Genomic DNA, 23,730 nt, shown 5'->3' with positions numbered 1-23,730 from the left:
TTCAAATAAATAAACTTTATAAAAGTGACAATGATTACTATTACAAATTGCTACGCAACGGACAAGCCGGGTGCCGATGGTTATGCTAGCACGATTTATTAATTTTTTTTATAATTTTATGTATTTCTGTGTCCGTATTAAACTCGTATCTTGCCGGTAGAATCTACCGATATGATGTGATAGCAAGATGCAGAAATCGAGTAGAATTCGTCATTTCGTAAACAGCAGATTTTGCTCAGTTTCTACAATCTAGCTGCCATCATATTCTGTCAGCAGATTCTATTATATTTCTGCTGGTATTCCATTGACAAAATTTGCAGCAGACACTTTCAAAATCTATTCTCGAAATTTGGCTATCCGGACGATTTACTATCGTGCCTATTGTGCATTGCTAATTCCGACATGTCATGTAATTATAACCGCACAAAACTACCTTTTTTAAAAAAAGGTAAAAAAAGGCGCCAAGTACACGTATAGTAGTGTATATGTTGTTACCTAAAAAAAAAAGAAAGTGGTAGTATTATACCTCGAAAAAACCTAAGTAACAAGTGTTAGATCTTTATATCTCGAAAAATCTCGAAAAAATCTAAGCAGTAGTATCTTTATTTCCGAAAAATTATAACCCAAGTGATACACGTCACAAAATTATGTTACCTTATCAAAAAGAAGAGTCGCGCTTCAAGTGATCTATTACAATTACAAAAAAGAAATGATATCTCTTTAAGTTAGAGCGCCAATTACAGAGAGAACATGTATATTGCCTCAAAAAATAATTGTTGCACTACATTGAAAAATCTTTACATTGTGTCAATTAGAAAAGAATGTATAATAACAATTTTATAAGATTAAAAAATTTTATTTAAATTTAACAAGGGAATACAAGATATTTAAATACAAAGTTATTTACATGTGTATTTTTTAATGGCCACAAAGAATTACAGAAGTAACAGTACAAAATAAAAATATTTTATTAAAATACATAAATTTTTCTTGTAAAAAAACTTGGCGCTGCTAGACCTTTTAAATAAATAAAAACAACAATAAATAAAAATAATTCAGAGAAGAATACAATGGGAGTAATATTAAATGATTATCAGCGTGGATGTGGGAGTGAGTGATATGGGTGTGCGTGACTACGCGGACGGCGGATAATGCGGCTTATAATTAAGTATAGAATAAGTTTATTTATTTATTTAAAATTTCGAGGTCTAGCAGCGCCAAGTTTTTTTACAAGAAAAATTTATGTATTTTAATAAAATATTTTTATTTTGTACTGTTACTTCTGTAATTCTTTGTGGCCATTAAAAAATACACATGTAAATAACTTTGTATTTAAATATCTTGTATTCCCTTGTTAAATTTAAATAAAATTTTTTAATCTTATAAAATTGTTATTATACATTCTTTTCTAATTGACACAATGTAAAGATTTTTCAATGTAGTGCAACAATTATTTTTTGAGGCAATATACATGTTCTCTCTGTAATTGGCGCTCTAACTTAAAGAGATATCATTTCTTTTTTGTAATTGTAATAGATCACTTGAAGCGCGACTCTTCTTTTTGATAAGGTAACATAATTTTGTGACGTGTATCACTTGGGTTATAATTTTTCGGAAATAAAGATACTACTGCTTAGATTTTTTCGAGATTTTTCGAGATATAAAGATCTACCACTTGTTACTTAGGTTTTTTCGAGGTATAATACTACCACTTTCTTTTTTTTTTAGGTAACAACATATACACTACTATACGTGTACTTGGCGCCTTTTTTTACCTTTTTTTAAAAAAGGTAATTTTGTGCGGATATCACGCCTTTTTGTAGTATATTACGCATTGTATAAACAGTATGTACAGGATAAAGCTATTTGGAGGTATAATACTACCACTTTGTTTTTTTCGAGGTAACAACATAACAGGGTAACAACATAATACATATACACTATTATGCGTGTACTTGGCGCTCATTTTACCTTTTTTTTAAAAAGGTAATTTTGTACGGATATCACGCCTTTTTGTAGTGTTACGCAATCTTAATCTTATAAACAATATATCTTATAATTCATAAACCGTATATAATACAAGGTATGAAGCTAAAAGTGTTACGAACTATTATTTCTAAAGAAAACAACAATTTAATATTTTGCTCAGTTTTTTAAAAATAATAATCTGTAACCCTTTTAGTTGTACACCTTGTATATATTTTTCAATTTCAACATAAAACATAATCGCAATAAAGCATGATTAATGTTAATAAGTCGTTAACTGTAAAATTCTTTATTTATTTTTATTTGCGTGTCTTACTGAATGTTGTTCGCCACTGTATATGTACCGATACCTTCAGGTATCGATATTTTTGATAATTATTTTTACGTCAGACATAATTTTAATTCATCCAATTTTTATTATGTCTAAACATAATTTTTGTCCAATTTTTATTATGTCTAGACATAATTTTAATTCAGCGATTTTTATTATGTCATGACATAATTTTAATTCTGCCGCTAGGGAAATTTTAAGTCGATTTTTATGAATCAAGCTTGAATTCAATGTTTAGGTGTCCCAGGTTGCCGATGACGAGGTCCACATAGCGCGCTCTATAGTTTTCGGTGTCCAGGTGTATTAATACCTTGAATTTGATGGCCACGTGTTCCAAGTTGCCGATGACGAGGTCCACATAGTGCGCTTCGTAGTTTTCGGTGTCTACATGTATTAATACCTCGAATTCGATATCTACGTGTCCTACATTGGGTGCGTTAAGCCGATACTTTGCTAGCCTAGCAATCGTGAGCAGTCGCTCGTTTTCGCTCGTTTCCTCTTTTTTGACTTACTGGATTAAAAAGAGAAGAAACGAGCAAAAACGAGCAACTGCTCACGATTGCTAGGCTAGCGGAGTATCGGCTGAACGCACCCATTCAGATTTAAAGTTATTAATACACCTAGACACCAAAAACTATGAAGCGCATTATGTGGACCTCGTCATCAGCAACCTAAAACACCTAGACATCAATTTCAAGGTATTAATACACGTAGACACCGAAAACTACGGAGCGCAATATGTGGACCTTGTCATCGGCAACCTGGGACACGTAGACATCAAATTCAACGTACGATTACACCTGGACACCGGAAACTATGAAGCGCACTATCTGGATCCCGTCATCGGCAACCTGGAATACGTGGACATCGAATTCAAAATATTAATACACGTAGACACCGAAAACTACGGAGCGCACTATGTGGATCTTGTCATCGGCAACCTGGGACACGTGAACATCAAATTCGAGGTATTATTACACCTAGACACCGAAAACTACGGAGCGCGATACCTGGACCTCGTCATCGGCAACCTGGGACACGTAGACACCGAAAACTACGGAGCGCATTATGTGGACCTCGTCATCGGCAACCTGGGACACCTAGACATCGAATTCAACGTACGATTACACCTGGACACCGAAAACTATGAAGCGCATTATCTGGATCCCGTCATCGGCAACCTGGAACTCGTGGACATCGAATTCAAGATATTAATACACGTAGACACCAAAAACTACGGAGCGCACTATGTGGACCTCGTCATCGGCAACCTGGGACACGTAGACATCGAATTCAACGTATTATTACACCTGGACACCGAAATCTATGAAGCGCATTATCTGGATCCCGTCATCGGCAACCTGAGACACGTGGACATCGAATTCAAGATATTAATACACGTAGACACCAAAAACTACGGAGCGCACTGTGTGGACCTCGTCATCGGCAACCTGGGACACGTAGACATCGAATTCAACGTATTATTACACCTGGACACCGAAAACTATGAAGCGCATTATCTGGATCCCGTCATCGGCAACCTGGAACACGTGGACATCGAATTCAAGATATTAATACACGTGGACACCAAAAACTACGGAGCGCACTATGTGGACCTCGTCATCGGCAACCTGGGACACGTAGACATCGAATTCAACGTATTATTACACCTGGACACCGAAATCTATGAAGCGCATTATCTGGATCCCGTCATCGGCAACCTGAGACACGTGGACATCGAATTCAAGATATTAATACACGTAGACACCAAAAACTACGGAGCGCACTGTGTGGACCTCGTCATCGGCAACCTGGGACACGTAGACATCGAATTCAACGTATTATTACACCTGGACACCGAAAACTATGAAGCGCACTGTGTGGACCTCGTCATCGGCAACCTGGGACACGTGGACATCGAATTCAAGGTATTAATACACGTAGACACCGAAAACTACGGAGCGCACTATGTGGACCTCGTCATCGGCAACCTGGGACACCTAGACATCGAATTCAACGTACGATTACACCTGGACACCGAAAACTATGAAGCGCATTATGTGGATCCCGTCATCGGCAACCTGGAACACGTGGACATCGAGTTCAAGATATATAATACACGTGGACACCAAAAACTACGGAGCGCACTATGTGGACCTCGTCATCGGCAACCTGGGACACGTAGACATCGAATTCAACGTATTATTACACCTGGACACCGAAAACTATAAAGCGCACTATCTGGACCTTGTCAACGGCAACCTGGGATACATAGACATCAAATTCAAGCTTGATTCATAAGAATCGACTTAAAAATTCCCTAGCGGCACTTTCTGCCAAGCATAGAGAACCTACTTTTCCGTTGACTCAATTTTTATTATATATATACCTAATTTTTACTTAAATAGAAATCTTCCTCCTGACCGATAAGTTTATCGACCTAATTTTGAAATACGCGCGCGATATCGAAACTGGCGATACCTGCGCCGCCAGCGTCGAAAAAGTGAAAAGGACGTTTCTCTGATAATCATAATAATATCGAATGAGAGCGTTAGGAGGAGTATCTTAAAAATAAATTTTCACATTTGGACTTTGCGTCGCAATATCTCCGCTCGTAAGGCACGTAGCGGAATATTATGAGAGAAACCCCCCCCTAATTGGACCCCAAGCTATCGATCAAGCCTACTTAGAACTTGATCCGTTCACTCGTTATCGAGATCTCAACATCTCGGGTACTCGCAACCCGTCGCGTCGCGTAAAAGAGTCACGGTCGGTCTCGCTCCGCGTGTACTTGGCGCGAGACACTACCGTGTCTCTTGATAGCATTAAATCACGCAACAAAAATAGCACCGGCTCTATCTTTGAAAATCAGTATGCTAACACGCATGACAGCATGCAACGCACAAAATTTCTAGCTTCATAGCTAGCATGTTATATAGCTTGCATGATAGATCGCATGCGATTTAACACGAAAAACGCACCAGTGTTTATTATTAATATACATGTAGAGAACCAATGAATTAATATAACAAAGTGTAAATGAGAGCTAAGTACTTCTTACTTAATATATAGATAGCAGAGTACTAAAAATTGTAATTCAGATTATAAAATTGATACTATATATTATGTACTTGGTTAATTGCATTGATCTCACGTCTATTTTTGATGAACAAAGTTAATTTTAGACATCTATTTTTTCCAAAATCTACATATATACGTTGATTTGTTATGTACTTGGCGTATTTTTTTCTTTTGTAAAGATTTTTCGTTAGGATTTCACTACTTTTTGTAGAAATTAATAATATACAAATTTGTATTATTTTATATACTTGGCATATGTTTCTTCTTACATTGGTAATGTCCTTTTATTTAATATTGAAATTTTATTGTTTTTTGTGGAAATTATTTATGTTTTGTAATGTTATAGAAATTAATATTAAATCTTATTACACTTTTTTTCAGCAAAGAAAATGTATGCGTTTTTGATAGTTTGCCTCAATATTATCATGTAAGAACTAGCTGTATTGTTATATGTGTAACAATAAACAAGGTATATAGTTTATTTTAATTAATTCGTTCAATTTCCAAAGGTTGTAAGTTTAAGAAGGAAAGTTTTCAGACAAAAGTTGTTCAATCTTGAGAGTAATTTGAGGACCTTTTGTTTGATCTTGGGTCAAGGTTAAAGCACTATTTCAAGGTCGACTTTATTCTTCCATATAGAACCCCCTATTCTTTATCACTTATTCTTGTAGCTTTTAGCTGATGTCGAAACGTTTTCAAAACGCTATAATAAAGCTCTCTTTCGTTAAGAATTTTCTGAGATATTTTAAACTGTCATATTTTTTATTATAAAATATAAAATATCTCATAAAGAATTCACTTTTTGATGACTTTAACTTGATACTTTTATAGGAACTTGATACTTGATACTTTTAAAGGAATAGGGAACAGAGAACAGGAAATAGGGAAACAGCTCAATATTAATATATGCATTGGTACATGGCATACAAAATATAGAATAAAATTTCATTACTGTTTCTTAGCACTATTCCTCTGTTCGACTATTCTGTGTTAATAAATTACATATATGTTAATGAATTTTATATATTAATAATGAACTGTTCCCTATTCCCCGTTTTCTGTTCCTTATTCTTTTTATTATGCGCAGTCCCTTATACGTAGAATAATAAGAATCTATTATTATAAATTCAAATTATTATTAGTAATAAAATTAATGAGAAATTGAATAGTACAGATACGCGAATCAGGATGCGTCCGTGCGATTTGACGAAGAGGAGCAGCCCAACGTTCACGTTGTTACTCGTGTGGAGAAATATTAGAAGGAGCGCTTTATATAAATAACAATGGCTACGCACGAATGTCGTTCATGTATAGCCGTTGTCATGCACTCTTTCCAATGCCTCGCCACGTACCTAACAAAACGTGAACGTTGGGCTGTTCCATCTCGTCGAATCGCATCTTGATTCACGTATCTGTGTTAAATAATTTCTCATTAATTATTAAGAAACTTACAAAATGATAAGGACTTTTCGATCCGGTTTTGCCCACTCTGCCCACGAACAGTGCATATTACATGATACTAAAATATATTAAAATATCATATCATTCAATTTCAGTATCATGTAATATGCACTGTTCGTGGGCAGAGCGGGCAAAACTGGATCGAAAATGCATACTTACATAATGCATACATGTATACATAAATATAATATATGTAATAAAATATTTATAGCATTGCAAAATATGGTGATAACGAAAAAACTTTAAAAGTCGGTTAGTTTTTCCTAGTACGTATCAATATATTTTTAAACTTTATATCTTGTTTGAACAGAAATAAAGCCTCAAATAAAATATTTATGTTATCGTTTGCCATAATTTTCACATTAGACGATCTCATGTACAAGAGGACATAAATGAAAAATTCTTAGTTTTAGAATTGATACGTATATATGTGTGTGTATACAGGCGGGTGCAGTTTGATAATAAATGTAATACCGTTCGTAGGCATGCAGGTATGTACAATGAGTTAAACGAATAAAGAAGTCTTGTACCATTTTGTGATTCTTGCAATAATAAATAAGAATTTCTTACTCCTTTGATCCTCCTACTAATTCTGAGGCAAAAGAAGTACACGCAATAGAGATCTTACCGGAAAAATTCGAGCTAGAAGTTCCATTAAAAAACCTCCACGAAAAATGGTTCCTCAATCTCACAAATACCAATATTCCTAAGGATGTCATGTTTTTGTTACAACTGGGCGACTGTTTTAATATGCCCGTTATCAAACAAGGCAAAGAAAGATTGGTCATTAAATTTATTAAACATATAGAAAAAAATCTTTCTCAATTTAGAGAAGAAATGTGCCCGCCTTTTAGAAATCAATCTATTCGAATTTTTAACAATTTTTATAAAAATAATATTAAGAATAATTCGGTCGACCAAATGCTTGCGTCATGATGGTGGAAAACTACGGTGGATTTTGCTCTAGAACATCCTAACATCTTTTTCACTCGAGCGGACAAGGGCAAAGTCACCATAGCACTTAACAGAGATGTCTACACTAAAAAAATGGAAGAAACACTCGCAGATCCGGAGACATATTCCATAGTAAAAAAAAAGATTCCCTCAAAAAGATGACCAACGACTTACGTGAGTTGCTTAAGAGATGGAAGAATAAGAAGTTCATCTCAGATCAGGAACACAGGGCATTGCTTACAACCGATGGTGTCCTTCCTCGTGCGTATGACTTACCAAAAATCCATAAACCGGGTTGTCCCCTTAGAATTATAGTCTCTTCAATCAATAGCCCGTTATATGTATTGGTTTCATATTTGCACAACATTATCTATAAAAATATCATTTTTCCTGATACACATTTAAAAAATAGCTCCCAGCTTGTGAATGAGTTAAGCAGCATTACAGTAGAATCAAACTACGAATTGATCTCGCTTGATGTTGTTTCTTTATTCACTAATGTTCCCATAGAACTAGCCATTAACAGCATAATAAAAAGATGGGACTCTATTTCTAAGGGGACTCACATACCGAAAGGCGAATTCATATTAGGCATTCGTTTAGTGTTAAATTCCACTTTTTTTTATCTTCAACAACCGTATATATAGACAAATTTTCGGCTCTCCCATGGGTTCCCCTCTCTCACCAATCATTGCTGACATCACACTACAAGATATCGAGGAGAAAACTATTTCATTGCTGCCCTTCCACGTAACGTTTTTCCGTAGATACGTCGACGACGTTATCATGGCAGCCCCTCCGGAATTTTTTGATCGCATATTACAAATTTTTAACTCGTTTTATCAGAGACTGCAATTCACCATGGAAATCAGTGCAAATAATACACTTAATTTTCTTGATGTCACTGTGATGGTGAAGGAGAACAAATTCATTTTTGATTGGTACCATAAACCCACCTTTTCCGGAAAATACCTTAATTACCACTCACATCATCCGATTTCACATAAAAGGGGCGTGATATACGGTCTGGTGGACAAGATAGTGTCGATCTCACATCCTCAGTTCCACAGAAAAAACTTTAATATTATTATTCAGGTACTTTTAGACAACGGTTACTCGCTACCGTTTATTTTTTCCACAATAATAAACAGGTTAAGACAAGTTTTTCTGCGTAAAAATAAATGTGAGGATACTTTATCATTAACTTGTGAAAATAAATATTTTACTGTCCCTTACGTAAAGTACACTTCTGACAGATTTCAAAATATCGCAAAGGACCTATATCTGGAGATGTCCTTTTCTGTCGCGCACCCTCTCAAAAAATTCATCAAAACAGGCAAGGATAATTTGGATAAACTTACACACAGCAATGTCGTGTATAAGATTCCTTGCAGAGAGTGTGAAGTGACTTATGTGGGACAAACTAAGAGACAGCTGAAACTCGAGTTAAGGAACACAGATTAAACATTAACAAAAACTCCGGTTTCCCTTCTGTTATTTCTTGCCATCGTTTAGAAACATACCATGATTTCGATTGGGGCAATGTGGAGATTTTGGACACTGAGCCATCTCTGAGCAAGAGACTTATCTCCGAGATGTTACATATAAAACGACAAACATCTCCTTTAAATAAACAGAAGGATACGGAATCTCTATCGGCAGAATATCTCCCTGTTCTTAGTTTGTTCCCGCCTAGATAATTTCGTACTTCCCCCTCCTTTCCGTCTTTCCCTCCCGCTCCTCGCCTTTTGTAGATATATACGGTTTCGTTCTCTCGCCGCCGAGTATTTTGTTTGTTAAACTCTAGCACATCAGCATCGAAATGACGCCGCAATACAAAAAGACATATTCCTAATGTACGTATTTGATACTCTCTTTCTGTAATACTTTTTGTTTTGTTAGTTAGTGTGGATCTTGTAAGGCAAGGGTGATTTTCGGAAGCACTACACTTCTTGCTGAGTACAAAGACTTTATTTATACAAAGGATCGCTTTAACTGATATCGCGAGGCGTACCGGTAGGAAATCTTACGGGAGACGGACCACATTTGCGATGCGTACCGCTCGGAATCTTGGATAAGACTGACTGTTCCCCTTAAGTGGCAACTCAGAGCTCCATCTCGCGGAGAGAAACAAACTAAAAACAAAACTATGCGACTCTAAACTATTCGATTGCAACCATGCCGGCCGCCTTGAAATGACGATTTCAATATAAAGATTAATCATTATCCATCGGAAGGATACAAGTTTTTGCTATGCTACGTTTATAAGTTCCATGCGCGGTGCAAACTGATACAACTCGCGTTAAACCATCGCGCCCTGGAAAGGTCTCTACTATACGCCCCAGTAACCATTTCAATGGAGGGACATTGTCTTCCTTCAGCAACACCATCGATCCTGGCTGAATATTGGGCTGCACCGTCGTCCACTTCTTCAGAGATTGGAGTTCGCTAAGGTACTCGTTGGACCATCGTCTCCAAAACTCTTGCACCGTGCGTTGGATGAGTTGCCATCGGGATAATCTGTTTAGCTTTAGTTCGGTTAAATCGGGTTCTATGATTGAGTTTAAAGGAGCACCTATTAAAAAATGCCCAGGAGTTAAAGGTTCGAGATCAGAGGGATCGGAGGACATGGGAGAGAGGGATCTGGAATTTAGGCAGGCTTCAATTTGTGTCACGACAGTTCCCAGTTCTTCTGCCGTGAATGAGGCTGTTCCGAGAGCTCTGCGCATGTGATGCTTAGCTGCCTTTACTGCCGACTCCCACAAGCCACCAAAGTGTGGAGAATTAGGAGGGATCATATGCCAAGTGATGCCCTCATTTGCGCAGAATCGCTGTACGATCTCCTGGTGTTCTGTATTTTGGAATAGTTCATAAAGCTCCTGGAGTGCGCGATTGCCTCCAACGAAGTTCGTGGCATTGTCGCTGAATATATCCGTGCATCGACCTCGCCTAGCGACAAATCTCCTCAATGCTGCCAAAAACGCATCCGTGGTAAGGTCGTTGACTATTTCCATGTGAACCGCCTTGGTGGCGAAACACACAAATACGCAAACATATGTTTTGAGGGTTGCCTTGCTCCGTATCCTTGGTTTACAGTTGAACGGGCCACAGAAATCAATGCCTACTCGGAGAAATGGTCGAGCTGGCTGTACTCTGGCTGCCGGTAATTGGCCCATCACTTGTTCCGCTATGATAGGTTTTGCCCGGAAACAGCGCACGCAGTTATGCACCGTTTTTCGACACAAGTTGCGTCCGTCGATGATCCAAAATTGCTGCCGCAGGGTGTATAGTAAGGCTTGAGGTCCCGCGTGCAGGTTTGCTTTATGATAGTGTCGAGCGAGTAGTCTACTTAGTTTATTTTTCGCATGTAGCAGCATCGGATGACGCTGATTATCTTCCAGATCGGAGTTCTGGAGTCGACCTCCTACACGAAGAATGTGATGTTCATCGAGGTAGGGACGAAGAGACTGCACTCTGCCCTTATAGTCAGCAGTACCGTATTCTCGTAATCTCTTGATGTCCTGAGCGAAGTCCTCAGATTGTGCAGCTCGTATCAATCCCAGCAAGGCCTCATTCAATTCAGAGGTTGATAGAGGGCCATAGTCTCTTCTGTCTCGCGTCGCTTTGCAATTTGCAACGAATCTGCGGCAACGGGCACTGATTCGCAACGTTTTCGTGTAGCTCGAGTAATTCATCACGGGATCCGCTAACGTCGCTATGCAAGATACGTTGATGGCCTTTTTCAATTCCTCGTCAGTCTGGTCATTGGATTCCGTCCGCCCTAGCCGTAGAGATGGCCATTCGGATTCTTCGTACTTTAGAAAGGCAGGCCCGTGAAACCAATTATCTGCCTTATTGAGAGCCTCTGGTAGAAGGCCCCGAGATACCAAGTCCGCTGGGTTCAGTTCGCCTGGAACGTGTCTCCATTGCTCCGGCGTGCTCAATTCTTGTATGCGGGCAATCCTATTTGCCACGTAGGTTGTATAGCGACTTGATTGCGATCGAATACGATATAGAGTAATTGTTGAGTCCGTCCAGAGGCAGATGATCCGATAAACCAATGCTATTGCGCCGGTCACCTTTGCGGCGAGCTTCGCTAGTAGGAGCGCGGCTTGAAGTTCCAGTCTTGGAATGGTAGTCTTCTTCAGCGGCGCGACTCTAGATTTAGCGCACAAAAGATTTACGGTGTAGTTGCCAATTTGATCAAGAGCCCTTAGATAAATGCAACATCCGAACCCGAGCTCAGACGCGTCCCCGAATCCATGAAGTTCCAGTGCAACGGCATTCGGAGGGAGAGCACATCTTGGTATTTTGATTTCCACTAAAACATTGAGCTGCTTGCGGAAGGTCATCCATTTTTTTTGTAATGGTTCTGGTAGAGGGTCGTCCCATTGGAGATCTGTAATCTTCCACAATTCTTGCATTAACACCTTGGCCCAGAATACCAATGGTGCGCTGAGTCCAAGAGGATCGTAAAGTTTAGCTATTTCAGACAGGATCATTCTCTTCGAGTAGTTGTGGCGTTCCTCGACCTTGTCCCACGTTAGTACGAATTGATCGTCTCCAGTTTGCCAGATCAGTCCTAGTGTGCGAGTTTGATCAGCCTTGGGAAAGGCAACACTGCTTGCAGGGTTCGTAGACACCTCGTTGCAATTGGATGCCCACTTGTGTAGTTCGAATCCGCCTCGCCGCATGAGAGATTGTAATTGTTGCTGCAAATCCTTAAGTCGCTGAATCGTCGACGCTCCCGTTGTGACGTCGTCAACGTAAGAATCTTCAATCACTGCGCGAGCGGCCTCGGGGAAATCCTTCATTTCATCTTCGGCTAATTGTTGTACCGTCTGTGTTGCTAGAAACTGAGCGTCGGCCTCTCCGTATGTCACAGTGTTAAGCTGATAACTGAGAATCTCCGCAAGAAAATTAGGACGCCACCAAATGCGTTGTAAACATCGTTGATCCTTGTGTATTTCTATCTGCCTGTACATCTTAATGATGTCGGCCGTCAGTGCGTATATGTAAGTTCTGAAACGAAGAATTACGGTAAATAGGTCTGATTGTATCGTGGGACCTACCTTCAGAACGTCGTTAAGTGATAGATGTGGCTCTATCTTAAACGAGGCATTAAAAACCACTCGTAATTTTGTAGTAGTACTACTGGGCTTAAGAACGTGGTGATGCGGCAAGTAGTATTGCACCGCCTCTGGCTCAGAATCAGATGTCTCGTTTACCGGCTCCATGTGTTTTAAGTCGATGTATTCTTGCATGAAGTCGTGGTACAATTTCTGTATTTCAGGTTCTCTTCGTAATCGTTGCTCCAACCGAAGAAACTGCTGCAATGCTGCCATCTTGGTATCGGAGAGATTCGTGATCTCCGGCTTTGTAAGGTGTGACACGGAGTATCTTCCGTCTGGCTTTCTCACCGCTGTTTGCTTGTAATGTAGCTTGCACTCCCTTTCTTCGAGTGATAATGCCCGATCCTTGATCACTTCCTCTTGCAACCAGAATTTTTGTATTTGCTCGTTCAAATTATTCACCGTACATGCAAGTGACACTGTTAGTTTCGGCTGGCGATTTTGCTCCAGAATTCGTCCTCCTAATATGTGACCTAGGACCGTGCCATGTAGTTTTGGAAATCCATGCTTCATTGCGATTTGATCTCCCGTGAGTAGATCCCAGAAAATATCGGCTCCAATTAGCAAGTCAATCTTGGCGGGCGTGTGAAATTGCGGATCAGCCAATTGAACGGTCGTCGGAATCAGCATAGCATCCTCGATGGGGCAGATCGGCATATTCTGAGTGATATGTTCTGTAACTAGCAGTTCAATAGGTGTTCTAAAAGACGAGATGCGTGATCCTATAGTTGTGCGTACAATAATATGTGCCCGCGTTTGAGCATCATTCAATCCAGTTACTTGAAGGTTAACCCTTCTTCCCTTCAGTCGCAACGTTTGATACATGCGTGTAGTTATAAAGCTGTTTTGAGAACACCCGTCAAGGAGTGCTCGAGCTAAATGCTCATGTCCACTAGAATCATAAATTTTGATTATCGCAGTAGCTAGTAATACTTGCTTGACTTTAGGTTCCGGACGAACACTCAAATTGCAAGTCGTTGTCGATGAGCTCACGTTAGCTTCTTGTTTACTTCCGTTAGACGAGGCATCCTTTGTGTCGATCGCGTTTGGCTGTGTCAGAGACTCGAGCGCGTTTGTCTTCAAATGGAGCAGCGTGTGATGCCGCCTTTGACAGATTCGGCAGCCTCCGGATTTGCAATCTATCGCACGATGTGAACTGCCTAAACAATTAATGCAGAGATTTAATTTACGCGCTGCAGCTATTCTTTGATTTACCGGCAGGTCCGTTAGCTTTTTGCACTTGAACACTGAATGCTCGGCTTGACAGATGCCACACATAACCTTTGATGTAGCTACAAAGGCCTTACTGGATCTTTCCGGTTTCGCGCGCGCACTTGTCGTAATTGCCTCTAACACGCGCACTCGTTCTTCCAGCACTGTCATGATTTCCTCGAAGGTTTGTATTCTGTCGGTCGGAGCCTTTGATTCGATCTCCTTTCTTGACGCTGCATCGAGTTTAGTCGTAATATGATACGTGAGAAACGCATCCCACTTGTCAACCGGTTGCTTGAGAGCCTTCAAGGCATGATAGTTTCGCCGCACTCCGTCAATCAGAGTCTGCAAGGATGATGCGGAGTCTTCTTGTGTTATCTTCAAATCGTAGAGATTCTTGATGTGTTTCTTTATAATGCGAGCTTCGTTATCGTAATGCTGCGTCAGCTGCTGCCACGCGACGGCATAGTTTTCGGCGGTGAGCGGAAGTTCGACGTATTGCCTCGCCGATCCCGCGCTTACGTATGACTGTAAGTAATAGAAACGCTGTGTGTCGTTCAATCGCACATTGTTTTGGATAAGCTCCGTAAAAATATTCTTGAAAGTCAACCAGTTCTCCCATTCACCGTCGAATGGGGTTAGTTTGATCTCGGGAAGTTTGACAGATGCAGTCGTCGGTGTGTTTGATGACTGGCTTCGTTGCGCGGCGTTGGATGGCGCTGCGGCTGCGGTCGCCTGTTGCGCCGCTCGAGTTCGTGCTTGCAACAAGCGGAGGGACGACTCGGTCTTAAGATGGCCGTCTTCGAAATCGCCCCGTTCCTTCTGTTGCTCGTCGGCAGATACGCCATCTTGTTCGTCGATTTGGTCCTGTATCTGCGAGAAATCCTTGAGATGTCGATTCAATGCGCTTAATAACGTATCGATCTCGTGTTCCGTTGATTCGGAAATGACGCACGTTTGCATCCATCGGTTTATGGAAGTAACGCGCCCCTTTATGTACGCCCGCTTTCTTACGAGCTTCTCGAACGCCGACATTTTGCTTGACCGTTACGTGAGGCCAACAACGACGCGACCTTTCGGCTTGACGGAATTATGCTCGTCTAATCACGCGAAAACTGTTCTCACCGCGCACGTATACGTATACTCGTCTTTCGTCTTTGTACACTCGGCCGTTCGCGACTCGAAAACCGATTTGCACGAGAAAACCGCGCCTCGCCCAGATCCGGCTCGAAGGACCAATGTTTTGTTAGTTAGTGTGGATCTGGTAAGGCAAGGGTGATTTTCGGAAGCACTACACTTCTTGCTGAGTACAAAGACTTTATTTATACAAAGGATCGCTTTAACTGATATCGCGAGGCGTACCGGTAGGAAATCTTACGGGAGACGGACCACATTTGCGATGCGTACCGCTCGGAATCTTGGATAAGACTGACTGTTCCCCTTAAGTGGCAACTCAGAGCTCCATCTCGCGGAGAGAAACAAACTAAAAACAAAACTATGCGACTCTAAACTATTCGATTGCAACCACTTTTTGACTTCTTTTTCTACATATACTACAATTTTTACAGTGGTCCTCTTCGCATTCAACACTATTGCGGTTTAGTTGCGTTAATTTTGTCGCGTTAGTTTTTAAGAATTTGTATACCGACACTGAGGATGGTCCCATAAAGGGCCGAAACACGTCTGTCAATTATTTTCAATATAAAAGTTTTCAACACTTACATCCTGTTGTGGCTCAATTGCTCTTTTCTTCCTGACTGATTTTTAATTGTATGTGTGAGCCTATTGACATATATAATAAATAAGAAATTATAATTAATGAAAATCTGCGAATGAGCATGTATCTACGCGATTCAGTGATAAGAAATATAGCGTCATGCGTTGATTGCGGTTGCTTTGCGCGCAGCGAGGCATTAGAAGGAGCTTTTCTAGTAACAGTCAATAATGCATCCTGTATACATACAATGCACGTGTTCACATATAATAAAATAAAAATGTTAAAGTAATTTTTTATTAAGGAAGAGTACGCAATTAAAAATGATCAAAAACCGATTTAAAAAAATGTTCTTTAAAATAAACTGTTTCCTGCACTAAAGTGTAGCTTAAAGTAGCTATATATATATGTATATAAAACAATTTTTAAGAATGTCTAAATGCCTAATTTATTACAAGTAATGTACGGTTCCCAGGTAGCAAGCACTCGTCATTTTGACGTCAATTGACGTCAAAAGTCTGTCATTTTGACGTCTTTTGTCGTCAAAATGACGAGTGCTTGTTACCTGGGTTATAATGTGAAATAGCAGCAAAATCTTTGAAGTCCTCCTCCATAAAATTATGTTTTTTGACCGTTATACACTTTTTTCTTGAGAACCACTTGAGAACTACACTTAAGAACCGATTTTATTTTAAAGTTTTATTTAATCTCTTCAGAAATAAAAATAAACTGTAATTTGATCGTTCAATTTTAAAAATTATTAATTTTCGATCAAACTGTAGCCAAATATGACCAAAAAAAATTAAAAAAAAATATGATACAAATACATTGACCAATGACAAGAAAAAGGAACATAAAGATAGGTATAATAGTTTTGCCACATGAGAGAATTCGCTATATGTATTCCCCTTTGAAAGAGTAAGAAAACGTAGTGATATTTTAAAATATTGCACTTTATTAACAGACAATAATACAAGTCTATCGATTTATTTATAATAAGGGATCATCAAAGATGAAACAAAATCATTTTTAAAAATCTTGCCTTTTCAGCGCGCAATTTTGGAGAACTTTTCTCTGGACTAAATCGATATGATAAAATGAGACTGGCACAAATACTTAGATATTTTATTTTGTAATAAACTCATTATCATAAATGTATACAGGAATCGGCAAGGAGCTAGCCTTTCGTCTCTCCAAATATAAGGGACAGGTGTTCGCGATCTCGAAAACAAAGAAGAACTTAGATACTTTGGTAACGACCGATCCAAAAATTCAGCCAATCTGTGTCAATCTTCGCGACTGGGATGCAACTAGGAAGGCCGTTCAAAGTATTCTGCCGATCGATCTATTGGTTAATAATGCCGCTGTCGCGTGCCTCTCACCGTTCTTGGACGCCACGCCCGAGGAATTCGACCTGACTTTCGATGTCAATGTGAAGGCTGTATTGAACGTGTCCCAAATTGTAGCCAAGAACATGATCGAACGCAAAAGCGGCGGCAATATTGTAAATATATCATCGCAGGCTGGTCAGGCGGCATTGAAGGATCACGCTGTTTATTGCGCGTCGAAGGGAGCCCTCGACATGCTGTCAAAGTAAAATAATTAATATCGCCGTGATCCATAAAACGAAAGCTTGACATTTAACCGACGCATTCGAAAATTAGCCAATAAGTTCGTCACTTGTCGCGAATCAACGTCAAATAAGTAGACGTAGAAATATGGAATATAAAAAAAACTAAGAAAATTAAAAGAAAAAAAATTGAAGATGTTTCTATCTACAAATTTCGTGTCGACTTTTTCTTTTAGTTTAAAAAGTTTGAATCAAATAAAATTTTGTTAAAATAAAATGAGAAAGATTGTTACTCATTTTTACTTATCGAATTTCTTTCGATCTTGAACTTTACTTTTTAGTCCTTTGTAATATTTAACTACACTGTCTTCGTAGATCACAATATTTTCGAAGAAAAGTCGGTTTCAATTTCATCGAAGTGTAAATTGAATTGTCCAACGTTTTAATATTCGCATTTTGTGATATTTTTAGAGCAATGGCTCTCGAACTGGGTCCCCACAACATAAGAGTCAATAACGTCGGTCCTACAGTCGTGATGACGGAAATGGGAAAATTGGGTTGGAACGATCCAAAGAAAGCACAGACTATGATCGACAAAATTCCGCTCGGTCGATTCGCTGGTACGTGACAAGCATTGATATTTTTAATCAAAAAAGATTTTATTTATATATTTACTTATTTATTTTATTATTTAATTTATTCTTTAATCAAATCGATATGAAATTTAAATAAATTTTATCCATACAAATAATTATTTACGATTTGTAAATTTTGTCTACACTGTTAATAAATTTGTATAGTGTCAAAATTATACTTAATTTGAGTCATTTTTAATATGTCATTCCTATATAGTTTGTCACTGTTTTTACTCAATATGTCGTTAATTTAACTAAACCAATGATGAAATTAAAATAACACAATTTAAGGATAATGTTATTTCCGGGGCCCCTCAATTTGATAGGTGTATTTGATAGATCTTTCGCTGAGAAAAAGAATGCCGCAAACCACAATGCGCTACGATAGTTTTTGAGATATCGATTTCTAAATGTAATAATATAGCAATATTGATGTATGGTATTATGGGGTTTGCAATTTTTACCACGTGTGGAAAGTTTACGCATGTACTTTGCAAAATACACTATGTGTCTATTATAGTTTAACAGTAGTGGGCGGAACCTACTGCCTTCACGCACGAGTTGTCACATGAGTTCGTGGCGTGCTTTACGAGCTCGTTTATATATATACATAATGAAACATTATATATTCTCTATCAATTTCTTGAATACACATATTTTATGTCATCTAGTAATACATTTCGAGATATCGATTTTTCAAATACGTGGATGTTCGGTAGCGACATTTTGATACTAAATTCTACACTGCCTATAGTGTACACTAGACTTGTATACTAGTCATACTACACGTTTGAATAATAACACGTCAAAGAGAGTAGTATGAAAAAGAAATATTGTAAGTGAAAAGTAGGGGGAGGGGGCAGGTGTTAAAGTTGCGAGGGGTCACTGCTAATTCTGCGTATATTATTATATACTATATGTAATAGATTATATAAATTAATATCTCGAAAACTATGCATCGTAGCGCATTGTGGTTTGCGGCATTTTTTTTATCAGCGAAAGATCTATATCAAATACACCTATCAAATTGAGGGGCCCCGGAAATAACATTCTTGCCCACAATTTTGTATTAAAATAATAAATTTTGACACACATGGTAGTTAAAAACTACCACAAAATTTAACTCAAGGTACTGATTTAAACTTCGTTCTTTAATATTTAACAGTGTGTAAAAAAACCCCGCACATTTTAAATTAAATGGAAAACGGCTTTCGGGGTTAATTTTACTAAAATTGAAATATGTTATTGTTCTGATAAAAAGTATCAATGGGCATAAAAATCAATAGTCGCCGCAGAGCCAAAAGCTTCAAAGCCAAAATATCGAGATTTGAAGATAAAATTGACATAGAGTTCAGAAGCTTATCTTCGTCTAACAATAAGTGAATGTGGTAATTGGAGGGTGGATGGAATATAATTCGGCGTGGATAGATGTGTGTGCGTGTAGGAGGGGAGAAAAGATTTGATTATGGAATACAGCCGCTTACAATAAGATTGATGGAGCATATGAAAATTGAAAATTACTGCTCTTTGGAATGTATACGTACTCCATCAATGTATGTAAATAATAATGGCTTGCAAATTTCAGGCTCAGAATTATATAATTAGTTGGCAAAATCTGTTATGTACCTTTCAATATATTCATTTCTCGTGATTGCTTATTGTATGTAATCCACTATTATTTGGAACATCGTTGCATTAGTAATCCTCTCACGTTTGAAACAACCACTGGCATATTGTCGATTAATGTATTTAAATAGCATAGTCAACAATTCGTTAGACACACAGTAGTCCCAAATCCCAAAACCTGGCTAAAACCTCAAAAATAAAATTTTAAATTTGGAGTTTTGGATCGTTGGATTGGGTACACTGATCGACAGTTTAAGCATTGAATGATAAAAGGAAAAGAGGCCAAACTTCTAGCTAAGTTTATTGTTCAGTGGTGTAACAAGGGAAAGGGAACAACGCTGGCGCTGCCGTGCTGAAATTGTTGTCTCGCGCTAAAACAAAGCGTCAAGGACATTCTACTGTCGTAGAAAACTGAGGATATCAATTATAAGCAGCTATTACTACGTTTACGCGAGCGTTAATTCTGTAGTAACTTACGATAATTTCTTCGCGTAAACGGGATTTTCCTTTGCGTAAACGGGATTTTATAGTAACTTACGATAATTTACTCCGCGTAAACGAGTGATATATCGTAAGTTACTACAGAAGTAACGCTCGCGTAAACGTAGTATATATCCCATAATAAAATATCTTCTCCTCCCCCATACACATCTATCTATACACCGCGTTATATCTTATTATACTTATACCCTTCAACCACTACATATATGCATTCACTTACTTAAACATGACAAATACTTATGGCCATTGTTTAAACATTCTGCATATGTCGAGATACGCAGAAGGGCATATTAGAATGTTTAAACAATGGCCATAGATACGCGGTATACTTGAATTTCAATAATGTCCGGGGCTACTCTTCGTTCCCCTATACAAATCTGTCAATGAATTTTGAGATAATACACAGTAATCATTTTACAAATTGAAACCGATTATTCGTTAGTCCGTGACCATCGATCTCCACGGGGCATGACAATATTTATATTATACTTATATATATTGTGTCATGATTTGTTTTATCATTCGCTAAATGGACTGCAGCTTTCGTATAAACGCAACATGCCGGCATGCTGATATATGACCGATCGATAGTAAATAAAGGAATAGGTTATCAATAACTGACAGCTAGCATTCGACGCACGTGTCATTTCTGATAAAAATAGAAATATTCAAATTAATCCTCCCAGAAAATTTGTTAAGGAAGACGATTGTTTGGAAGACGATCGATCTGTGAGATATTTAAAAAATCGCATTAATATCAATCGAATGTCATCAAATTTAAATTCAATTCATAAAACAGAAATCGACGAAGAGATTTTAATTGGCACTTTGCGGAAAATAATTCTTATTTGTTATTTTACTCTTATTTATAATTATAATGTAAAATTTTTTATTTTGCAATTTATATAATTTTTATTTATAATTAATCTATCTTTTTTTAGGTTTTCAAAATGTAACATGTATGTATGTCATAGTTAAAGTCCGAAATTCGTCAAAAATCGATTTAACTAAATTCAAAATTAGTTCTAACACAAAACCCTTTGTTTAATTAAATCTTAATAGTTAAATTTATAATTTAGTATATCGTTAATTGTAGATTTGATAAATATTTATCCTTACAAACCCACTCTCAATATGACCGTCTTCTTCACATATATTATAGAGGTCACCCTCCTGAGTAATCTTCAGAAGCCGTCTCTCGTTTATTAGTTTCAAAAGAACAAAACAAATTTGAAAAATCTGACCTAATTTAATTCATTATTCTGTATAAGGAACTTATTATAAATTGTAAAATTGCTAAACTTTATAAAAAATTTAGTCGTGGCTTATATATTTTTCTCTCTTTACATTTCCTGCACTCATATCTCAGTAACGTGTATTTTCTCTTTAGCATATATATCATTAACATAAAATGATTCAACATGGATCTTCAACTTTCCACGTAAGATAAAAAATATAATAGTTTGTGTCAGTGCTAATTAAGGAAGTAATTTACTGATATGTGTGCGTATAGACAATACACATATCAGTAAATCAGTACACTGCTGACACAAACTATTATATTTCTTAAACTTTTTTGTTCATAACTTTTTGATAAACAACGAGCGACGACTAAAACCTTCTGAAGGTTACTCAGGAAGATGCGACCTCTACAATATATGTGAGAAAAGAGAAGGTCATTAAAGGTGAGTTCATAAGGGTAAATATTTACCATCGAATTTTTACGACATGTATATTTCAAACTCAGCTGTTGCTCAGTTGTTAATTGTTCACCTTGTCTGTTTCGCTATCATGAATAAGTAGTCATAACATATGTAATTATAATCTGTACATAACATTTTCTTTTTTTCTTACAACATATATTATCTTTAAAAAGTGCACAATAATGAATATTAAGATATTTATGTATCGTGCGCGGTCTTAAGGAGGTTCGATGGCTACAACAAAATGCAGAGAGTTTCATGAAATTTTAATATGTTGTTCTAGAATGCAAAATAGAATTATGTGAATTTTTTAGGAATTTTTCACCGTCCCGTTTTGAAAAAAATCTACTCCAAAAATTTAAAAAGTACAATTTTTGGATTAGATTTTTTTTTTAATGGAACGGTGAAAAATTCCCCAAAAATTCACATAATTCTATTTTGCATTCCAGAACAACATATTAAAATTTCATGAAACTGGCTGCATTTTTAACATAAGTTTTTATGGGAAATGATATATTGCATATACCTTCAGAATGAAATAAGTGCAAGAAAAAATGCAAATGATAAGGAAAGAAAAATATGCACATGTAACTTAATAATTTACAAATAAATGAGCAAAAGAAAGGGGAAGGTTACCGCACATTTCGTAGAAAAATTAATTATTAAAGCATAAATTGCTTGATTTTTCGTCTGCTAGACTGCCACGGTCGTGAACGACGTGAACAGCAGCACGCATTATACGCACGCGGCGACCAATCAAAGCAATCCCCTTCATTCCCACTACTTCAAACGCTAGTGCGCTGTTTCCAGAACCCCCGCGTCCCACTACTCCCTCCGATGAAGCCATCGAACCTCGATCCTTAAAACAAGTTTTGCTCGAACAATTTTGCAGAAATTACTACATAGCTATTTTAGAAACTCATTTTATTTTAAAACAATTAGTTAGGACTCTCGGTATATAATAAAATAAAAAAAAGTTTAATCTGACTATATGAGTCGACGGAATGTTTGTGCGTAATAAATTAATTTATTTATCTTCTTACAATTATCTCTCTCTCTCTCTCTCTCTCTCTCTCTCTCTCCGGACGTTTCGGCTCCGCATCGAGCCATCATTAGCGGTGTGATAATTACAAATTAATGTTCTCACGATCTCCATTTCACTAAAGATGATTGCTAGTGGGAGGTGAGAGGTCGAAAGGCCGATCTATTCATAAAGTGTTGACGTATATGTATAGTGTGTAACGTCATTATGCTTTCAATCCGGCTCAATGTGGAGCCGAAAAATGTCCGGACAATTGTAAGATAAATAAATTAATTTATTACGCACAAACAGTCGCGTCGATTCATATAGTCAGATTAAACTTTTTTTATTTCATTTTATTTTATTTTTTCGGTAGTTAAAGAAATTCTCATACTGTTGCATCTAATTATTAACTTTTTTCCGCCTTTGAAGTTAGTTATTAAAAAAAAAACAGACGCGATTATTGGTTCGAAATATTGTGTTGCAGAGGTCGATGAGGTGGTGGATCCCGTTATATATTTATTGAGCGACCGAAGTTCCATGATCAACGGCGCCTGCTTGCCCATCGATGGTGGTTTCTTAGTTGGATAAGCAAAAATTCAGGATCATCTTCTTTAAAAGAGAAAAAAAATCGATTATCTCTTTTAAGAGATACACCGTACACATAAATCTCTGTTCCTGAAATATAATATTAGTGGAAATTAATGAAGTTACGCCGTGAGTGACATTAATCACTTTGTTGTAAATGAAACGATTTATACGCTGCGTATAAAAGAGCTAATAAAGATTGTTGCAATATAGTC

General features: G+C 37.6%; 2 protein-coding genes across 4 annotated transcripts in view; one reads left to right on the top strand and one right to left on the bottom strand.

The window, feature by feature from the left end:
* Positions 1-23,727, top strand: part of LOC143904462 (L-xylulose reductase) — a 25,401-nt gene extending 1,674 nt beyond the window's left edge. The window contains exons 2-4 of the mRNA XM_077419173.1: positions 17,035-17,464; positions 17,913-18,061; positions 23,415-23,727. Coding sequence (XP_077275299.1) covers positions 17,035-17,464; positions 17,913-18,061; positions 23,415-23,518 — 683 coding nt within the window. The 3' untranslated portion in view covers positions 23,519-23,727. The remainder of the gene's footprint in view (positions 1-17,034; positions 17,465-17,912; positions 18,062-23,414) is intronic.
* Positions 1-23,730, bottom strand: part of LOC143904353 (casein kinase I) — a 150,986-nt gene that overhangs the window by 90,222 nt on the left and 37,034 nt on the right. The window contains exon 9 of one of the 3 annotated variants that reach the window (XM_077419000.1): positions 15,838-15,939. The exons of the other annotated variants lie outside the window; for them this stretch is intronic. Coding sequence (XP_077275126.1) covers positions 15,876-15,939 — 64 coding nt within the window. The 3' untranslated portion in view covers positions 15,838-15,875. Of the gene's footprint in view, positions 1-15,837; positions 15,940-23,730 lie in introns of those variants that run through there. 3 annotated transcript variants of the gene reach the window in all.

The sequence above is a fragment of the Temnothorax americanus genome, unplaced genomic scaffold, assembly GCF_048541705.1.
Source record: "Temnothorax americanus isolate GAGA-0224 unplaced genomic scaffold, ASM4854170v1 Scaffold107, whole genome shotgun sequence".
Lineage (NCBI taxonomy): Eukaryota > Metazoa > Arthropoda > Insecta > Hymenoptera > Formicidae > Temnothorax > Temnothorax americanus.
The sequence above is the reverse complement of the archived record's forward strand: the minus strand, read 5'-3'. Positions and strand labels throughout refer to the sequence as shown.